Consider the following 9,064-nt stretch of genomic DNA (forward strand, 5'->3'; position numbering starts at 1 on the left):
AAGATAAAGCGAGAGAGAGAGAGAGAGAGAGAGAGAGAGAGAGAAAGAAAGAACAATTCAGTGATATATTCAGAATCTCTTATGAAAATAGCAGATTTCCCCCAAACGTAGTAAGGCATAATCAGTGCCTAAAGGATCAAAAGTCCTTAGAAATATGTAATTCCAGTGGCTCTACTTATACTGAAAATGCTTAAGAGACATCCTGACTATGAAGATCCCAACCATTACTCAGTTATGATAGAATCAACTTAGAAGTAAAACTTCCCACCAGGTCCCAGGTTTTGTTTTCCTGAGGGAGGGTAGGTGGGATGCTGACTTTAAAACATATGTTGAGATACTGTCTTATTTTAGCGTGAAACTCATTCACATCAGGGGTGGAAATCAATTGATTAACATTTTAATCTAAATACTTTGAGGATTTAGACAAGTCATTTCCTCTAAAAAGTTCAAAGGTGTATTTATTTATTTATGTATTTATTAACTTTTAAAAGAGATTTTATTCAGGAATTATAGCAATAGAGAAAAAGAGACCTCATTATAGACTGGGCTTAATACCAAATACAACAGAAATAAGTGAAGGCTTATAGCCAAGGGGCATGGTTAGGGAGATAGGTGGGTGGAAAATTACTAAGAGGAGACATCAAGGTAGGGGTTATTCTTGCTAAACTGATCTCACAGGATTCCTGCTGAAGGCAGGCGAGGGCTATCAGGCATCACCTGGGGAACAATGGAGGATGAGGAATTTGGTCAGATATTGAGGGTGATCAGATTTGGGGATGGGGGATTCTGCTAAACTGACAGGATTCTTGCTAAAACTGTGCTATGCAAGGCTGAGAACAAGGCCCAAGGATGAAGCCTAGTATAGAAAAGGGCTTGGAGGAGGCTGACTGAAGTTTGCTCAAGGAGAGCGCCTGTGTCACTTCTTTCGCTGAGCATGGTGTTTCCAGTTTCATCCAGGCTGTAGCATGTGTCACTATTTCATTCCTTTTTATTACTGAATAATATCCCATTGTATGGACAGACCAGATTCTGTTTATCCATTATTTGTCTAGTGGATGGTCATTTGGGCTATTTTCATTTTTTGGCTATTATGAATAATGCTGCTACTAACATTCATGTACAAGTTTTTGTGTGGACACGTGTTTTCATTTCTCTTGGGTATATATTTAAGAATGGAATTGCTGGGTCATATGGTAACTCCATGTTTAACCTTCTGAGGAACTGTCAGGCTGCTTTCCCAAGGTGCTGCAGCATTTTACAATTCCACTATCAGTGTATAAGGATTTCAATTTACCCACACCCTCCCCAACACTTACCATTATTTGTTTTTTTTTTTTCCTCAGCAGAATTCCAGACACTTTTTATTAGAAGAGACTTTCAATATAAGAAAGAAGGGAGAGAGGAAAGAAGGAAGAGGAACTAGGGCTCTTCTCCTAACACACCAATAAGATCAGTTATTCCTGCACGAAGGCCTAGTTGCTATCAAGTTATCCAAGAAGTAACATGTCACTTCTCTTTTCTTCTTCTCCCTCATTCACAAAATGATCTACTTGTGATACTCATCCACTTTTCTTATTTTCCCCACTTTTGTGGAACTCTCCAAACTCCATTTTTTTAAGATCTGAAATCTCATCTTTTGCTGTAAAGCTCTAATAACCACTAACATAAAATTGACTGTTTTCTACCTTCATCTATTTCCCATTTGAAAAAAAATCACTTGTAATATGTTGCCATGTTTACATTATAATAATATGCTGTTAATAAGCATTTAAGGTCTGTGTGATGGTTATTGCCAACACTTTTCCTATATGGACTTTGTTAAGTGTTCTACATCAGAAAGGTTGAGGATGCGTCTGCCAAGTTTGACTTGGAAAGCTAGAATACCATTCTGTGCACAGATTGGCATAGATAAATGGTTTTTAAAAATAACTGTGATGATGGAAATAATTATCACTTTAGGAAGGCAAATTTAGTGACTAACCAAATACAAAGTAAACAGACAATCTCAGGGAAAAAGTAGTAGAAATCCCATAAACTGTTACCCTCTGTCATTCTTTACTGTTCTGAGATTTTCTTTAATGAAACTGTCGAGAGCTTGGTTTCTTTCCACATGAAAAATAAGTCAACTTTCTAGCATATCAGTATCCATCAAAAACTGTAAGTTAACCTCTCAAATGATGTCAGTTACTAATTGTTAGTTAACCCATTTATGACATAAAATAAATAAAAGCATGGTTTTTTTACTTTAAGATATTTACAAATACATATGAAGAGATATACATGTGAAGTGACAACCAAAATCCCAACTGAAAAGTGCCTCACTACATTTTAAAGACTTTAGTGGTGATGGACTAGGCTCCCAGCACCAAAATGTCTTGCAATAAATATATTTAGTTAATAAACCAGCCTATTGTCCACTACTTATAACAGCCAGTTGGACTTCTTTCATTTTTAGATATCAAAAGGAACTTGAAGGTCCTCTAGATCATACCCTTTATTTTATGGGATAAGATAACAGAGGTCTCCAGAGGTTAAGCAACTTGCCCAAGGTCACCCAGATTGATGTTGGTGGCAGAGCCAGCGTCAAGACACCCACCATCTGCTGACCCAGATTGGGGGCCTGTTCTATCAGCCTGCCTGACCCTTGCCCTGAGCAGGAGGTCTACCCCAGAAAACAGTATACAGTCTAGGATCAATCAAAGTGGCCTGTCTTAATCAAATCCTACCTTTTGCCATCTTTGTCTGTCCGGGCATTCACATAGATGAGACTTTCAAGGCTTTTGGCTCTGTAAACACAAAGAAATTCAAATAAAAGAAGTATATTGAAATGAAATTGTGTGGTATCTTGAAAGTTCAGATACAATAACCATTCTCCATGAATTGCTCATTTTCTCTTACTGAATGCAGAAATCCTTCTGGGCAATTACGTCTGAACCAAATGTACAATGCTGAGAGCCCTACCCCATCTGCCAGCACGTTTCCATGCCAGAGGATACAACTCCCTTTACAGCTTATGTCTCAAGGAATAAACCAGGTGATCCTGGAGATAAGATTTTCAGATTAGAGACAGATGCACTCACCTTTTCTCCGTTTGCTCTGCCTTTGGATTTGTCCTGAAGAGACCATCAAGACCTTGATGTCTTTAAATGGATAGATTAAAAACCTTATCAGTGGTAATAATGGATGCTTAACTCTATAAAAACAGAGACCAGTTTACATCTAAGACAGGAAACAGAAGCTGGTTGAGAAAGATGAGCCACAATTCTTGAAATTGCTTTGTTCCAAAAGGTATTTTCACAGACTCAAAATTTAAATTGCAGTGGACCTTAGAGAAAATAAAAGATATGAAGTGGGGATCTTCAAGGCCATAATAGGCTCATAGATTTGCTCTTTGGGTTCACAGGGTGTTTTTATTTATTTATTTCAAAGTGTATTTATTTTTAATTGACACGTATTGGTCGTACATATTTATGGCATATATTTCAATACATGTACACAATGTATGATGATCAAATCAAGGTAATTAGCATATTTGTCACTGCAAAAATTTATCATTTCTTTGAGACGAAGTGGGGATCTTCAAGGCCATAATAGGTTCATAGATGTGCTGTTTGGATTCACGGGGTGTTTTTATTTATTTATTTCAAAGTGTATTTATTTTTAATTGATACGTATTGGTTGTACATATTTATGGCATATATTTCAATACATGTACACAATGTGTGATGATCAAATCAAGGTAATTAGCATATTTGTCACTGCAAAAATTTATCATTTCTTTGAGATGACAGCATTTGATGTGAGCCAGTGTTACAAAGATGGCCATGACATATAGAAATGACATATAGAAACCTGGATTTTCAGGATGTCCTGAAAATGTCCTGCAACACTGGGCTCAAATTCCCACATGGTGACCCTCAGTTGGAGCTGAGAAGCAGCCAGATGCTTTAGACTAGGCATTCTCTCTCCTTTTTGCCCCAGTCCCCCCACCACCTACAATTCATACAGCCAGCCCCCTTCCCTCATGTACACCTCCTGCCTTTAGTAGCTGTGGAGTCTATGACTCCTGATCTAAAACCTCTTCTCTTTGTAAATGAGAAATGAAAAGCAGTAAATTTAAGTGATTTATTGGTAGACAATCATACAGGTCATTATTGTCAGAACAAGATATAAAAACCACGTCTTGTGATCCCCAGATCAATAAATTCTTTTGACATTTGCTTTGTTTTCTCCTTTTCTTTGGACCCTGCCCATACACTAGGTTAGTATGCAAAGTAACAGAGAGATAACTAAAGTTGCACACACCTCTAACACAAGCTTCAATTATTCATTTTTCCTCTAATCATATTTTAAGTTATGCAATTAAAAACTATTCAAAATAAAGAGATGATAATAATTAAGGTAATAAGTGATTTTTGTAGTTTAAATGTATTTAGTGATCAAACTGAACTCTGTTTACATACTGGTATATAAATATTTCAGGAAGAGAAAGGTAGTTATTTATAAAACCACTTCAATAAACAAATGGAGTATGGAAATCAAAGATGCTTTAATATTAGTGTTTTTAGATTTTAATAACCACTCATAGTAATGATGAAATGATGATGATTTCTGCAAGCTTTTTATACAAGATTTGTAGGAAATTTTTGGCTAGCCTGGTATGTGGGTCTTCATGCTCAAAGACTGAAGAGACATAAGAAGTCACAATATGTTATTCAGTAATAAAGAAAAAAGACATTTTAAAATCTTACCTATTCAAGCTTTTGTTCATTTTGATGAGATTATCCATTTCTTCACTTTTGGAAAGGAAAAACAAAATCTCACATTAGTAAAAGCCTACCTGGAGTCAAAGAGCAGATTCCCCTTAAAATAACTCTGATCTCTGAAACAGAACACACGTCCCATGTTTATCATCTGTGAAAATCCCGTTCATTCTTCAAGGTTCTCTTCAAACACCACTTTCTCCAAGAAACCTTTCCTTGTTTTCTAACTGAATAGACTCCCTTACATCTTTGGAGCCCTTTAAGCAATCTGGGTTTTTGCATCTCCTTATGGCACTTATGTTACTGTACGTTGTACCACTGTGTAGCAATTGCACACTTGTCATGTATTAATGCCCCTGCCTCTCCCTTACATCTTTGGAGCCCTTTAAGCAATCTGGGTTTTTGCATCTCCTTATGGCACTTATATTACTGTACGTTGTACCACTGTGTAGCAATTGCACACTTGTCATGTATTAATGCCCCTGCCTCTGTACACACACATACGCAAACATGCAAACCACAAAAAAAATTAGAACTGTATTCTAAATTAGACCCTTTTCAGTCTTTCACACAGTAAATGCTTAATACATTTTAATTGAATCAATAAGTATAGGTACATTGACTAATTATAGCTTCTGTCTTTGCACGATGCAATTGCACCAAGTAGTGACTGGAAAATACTTGTTCATCCCTAAGTCTGGCTTCTATTTTGAATTCTACTTCTACTTCATTCCAGGGTAGCTAAATTTGCTAGCCTGTTTCCATACATGAGAAATGCAAAAAGTCTTTTGAGACTATTTTTTCAGGAGCACCTCATTTAAGCTAAACTCCTGGATTTGGGAATTACCCTTAAACCACATGGGCTCAGCTCTCTTCCCCAAGCAGGCAGCCTGGGGAGTGGGAGCATTTCCCAAGAGTGCTCTTGGTGTCTTCCACCTGTTTCCTTCTAGCAGCATGTCCTCTCCCCAACTTTTGGGTCCATCTGCCCCCACCCCATTCGCATGTTTCTTGCCTTCCTTATCCAGGTTTTCTATTCACAAATCTTGATTTTCCCTTCTTTCTGCTCTAGAATCCCAAGTTTCTCAAGCTTTTTCAAGGTTCCTCTTTCTTTCTGAGTCATCTCTGGTGCTGACCAGGAGGCTGTAAGACCTCATAACTCAGTAGTTACACAAGGACAAGGACACCTGGATTCCAGTTCGGGTTCACCAGTTATTTGTTGGTGACCCTGGGTGAGTTACTTAACCCTCCTGTTGACTCAATCTCCCCAACTGTAAAATGAGAACACTAATCATACCCACCTAGAAAAGAATTGATAAGCTAGTGAGTACAAAGTGCTTAGTGTGATGCCTGGCAAACCATAAATTCTCAATTAATTTTGGCCATTATAATAAAAAGTGCACTGTCACTGCTAAGTTTTTCATTTAATAAATGCTTGCTATACTTATTTTTTAAACTGCATTTAGGGACGCTAAGACTTTGGTTTAGCCTTAGAGAGGTATAGTTGCTGGGTCACTGTGTGCTTTGAAGATGCCCGAACAGCTGCTAAGGGCAGTCCTCTTAGAGACCCTAAAAATATGTCAAGTTAACCATCATCCCATAGATGAATCCTTTCAAGTAATTTCACATACTCCATGGTAGGATTGAAGGCTGAGAATAAATGCTGAGATACAAAAGTTGCTGCCACTGACAAAAAAATTGATTAATGCTCTGTCCTTGTGTGGGACAAACAGTACCCAGTCCCCTGACACAGTGTCCATTAGTGTTTCTTGCTTGAAATTCTACCTCCAACTCAGGCTACAAATCTGTTTGTGTCCCTGAGGCAAAGAGCAAACCTAAGAATCCCATAAATTTTAGCCCCAGTCCTTCTTGACTGGCATGAGTCACAATGATGAGATGACCAGGATCTGGGGTTGCTCATGTTTATCACAAGGAAATTAGCATAAATCATGAGAAGGCCTTCTGTGGCAAATCGAATGAAATGGAGACAGCATTCTGAGTAAAGAACTTGAACTTCTAAAGTGAATTTAATAATTAGTGAGAGTTTTGAATATTAAGTTTCACCATTGCATTTGCAACAAATCAAATGCTCTTAATCAGATAGCAGTAACACTCCTTTTCACAAAGAGCGGCTCGGATAAATAGAGCTGTTTCTAGTCCCCATGGGTGGCCCACAGGAACAATACTGTGCAATGACTGTGTCACAACAGACATTTTCCCTGGTCCCTGTCAAAGCAGCAGCTTCTCTCTGTGATTAATGCATCTGGCTGTGAAGGCGGTGCATGTGGCCAGAGAGCGGGGACAGGAGAGCTACACTAACTGCCACTCTCCTTGTCTCTGTTTGATTTACGCCAAACCGTAATTGCCCTTCAGCATTACTCACTTCTCTCTCCCTCAAACATCCCCATCATTCACCAAAAACCTGTCCAATCCCTGTGGAAAACAAAATACTACCTCAAACAAAAATAAATCAATAACATTAGAGATCTAGACCCTTAGATGAGAGAAGAAATGGAAACGGGCATCCCGGATACTTTCTGCATCTGGATTTGGAGGTCTTGTTTTGTTTATGAATTTGCACGGAAAAGCAAAGCATCACTTCTGTTTCTTTTCCTCGGTTCTTTTGCCTGGGATTGCAATCTCCGGTAGCATTCTTAGCATTACTAAATTCCATTAAACCAGGAGAACCTTTGTGGGCTTGGAACTTTAAATAATTAAATATTTATAGTCAAGTTTTTCTCACTGCTCATCATTATTTACCATAATCTACTATATAAACACCTATTATGTACAAAGCATCATGTCGGACACTGCAAATGACATATGGTAAATAAGAAAAAATATGAAGGTACTTTAAAAAGTTCACAGAAAGATTCATATTATCTTTTAATACGATTTTTCTATGAACTTTTTGAAGTAACCTCACATATGCCCTGAGAGATTATTGAGATGACAGAGGAGATGACACATTTATACACATAACAGGAAACAAATCCAAATATGAGTAAGTGTCATAAAATACGGGTAGTGGGGATCCAATAGCTTAGAGAGGCAGAAATCACATCTCACTAGATCACTCAGGAAAGACTTCACAGAGGAAGTGATATTTGATCTGCATCTTGAAAAATGGGTGGGACTTGGATAGATTGATATAGTGGCCTGGAGGCTGGAAAAAGCTGGCTGCCATCTGGATGGAAAGGCATAAACAAAGGCAGAGTGTCTGGAAACTATAGAAAAGAAGTGGTCTAATCTGGTATTAAATGCTGGATAAATATAAGGGTGAAGTCAGAAATAACTCTGGAACATTAGGCTGGAGCCAGGTTAGCAAGGGCTTTGAATTGGGTTATATGCCATTGAATGGTCAAAATGGGGAGCCAGAGCAGTGATCAGTGATTGCTTGAGCAGAATCTTTGGGAAAAAAACAAACAAACTCTGGCATTGATGGGTAATAATAGGTTAGTGAGAGGAGAGACTGCAGAAGTATAAGTAAATCTGGAGAGCTACTCTAATAACCTGTGCTAGAGTCACCGAGGGTTTGAACTGGGGTAAGAACATGTAGGCACGAGGGGTATTTTAGATGTTTAATCCATACATGCCTGATACTATATAGAGGGGGAAAGAGATGGAAGAGTTAAGAATGATTCCAGAAAGGTGAGCCTGCAGGGAGGAAAGAACAGAGGAGACGTCAGAAAATAGCACGTTGGGAAGGAAGTTGAACATGGCCTAGGACATCCTAAGTAGAAATTCTGGGGAGACAGATAAGTAAAGATCTGGGCCAGCAATGTAAACACAAGACCGGAGTTTGGGAAGAAGGTTTGACAGCTGAGGTCAATGGGATGAGTAAATTCACCAGAAGAAGCCACAGAGGAAGAGAGTCCATAAATGTCCTCTCCATCCATTATTCAGGGGCACTTACGTAGCCACATTGATGCTTTCCTCTTTTAAATTATATCTGGTAAACAGCACTGGGATTTTGTTCACATTTGGAACTTTTAAAGGTACTGGTTAAGCATTTTTGATACACCAAGAGAAGGAAAAATCAAGCTCAAAAGCTCTGAGATCTCACCCCTTGTCGCCTCTCTGAAGGGAAGTGGCCACTTTGACGATGTTATCGAGATTCTGACGCCTTCCAACAATGAAAAGAAAAACAGGTCAATGACAGTAGAGCTGTCTTCGAAGGAGCTAAAATTTCTCATCTGTTTTCTGTGAGGAAAGTGATAGTCCACGTGTGGTTCGGGAATGACTGAGTTTAGCAGAATACCAGAACGGCTCTATCATTCATCTCACGGCCTGCACAGACACAC

The 9,064-nt window shown here is 38.4% G+C and overlaps 1 protein-coding gene across 1 annotated transcript in view; it reads right to left on the reverse strand.

The window, feature by feature from the left end:
- Nucleotides 1-9,064, reverse strand: part of SCEL (sciellin) — a 113,533-nt gene that overhangs the window by 47,599 nt on the left and 56,870 nt on the right. Inside the window, exons 10-13 of the mRNA XM_008572528.1 lie at nt 8,827-8,886; nt 4,752-4,796; nt 3,081-3,140; nt 2,727-2,786 (exon numbers count right to left, since the gene is read on the reverse strand). Of these exons, the coding sequence (XP_008570750.1) occupies nt 2,727-2,786; nt 3,081-3,140; nt 4,752-4,796; nt 8,827-8,886 (225 nt within the window). The remainder of the gene's footprint in view (nt 1-2,726; nt 2,787-3,080; nt 3,141-4,751; nt 4,797-8,826; nt 8,887-9,064) is intronic.

The sequence above is a fragment of the Galeopterus variegatus genome, unplaced genomic scaffold (assembly GCF_000696425.1).
Source record: "Galeopterus variegatus unplaced genomic scaffold, G_variegatus-3.0.2 Scaffold802, whole genome shotgun sequence".
Classification (NCBI taxonomy): Eukaryota; Metazoa; Chordata; class Mammalia; order Dermoptera; family Cynocephalidae; genus Galeopterus; species Galeopterus variegatus.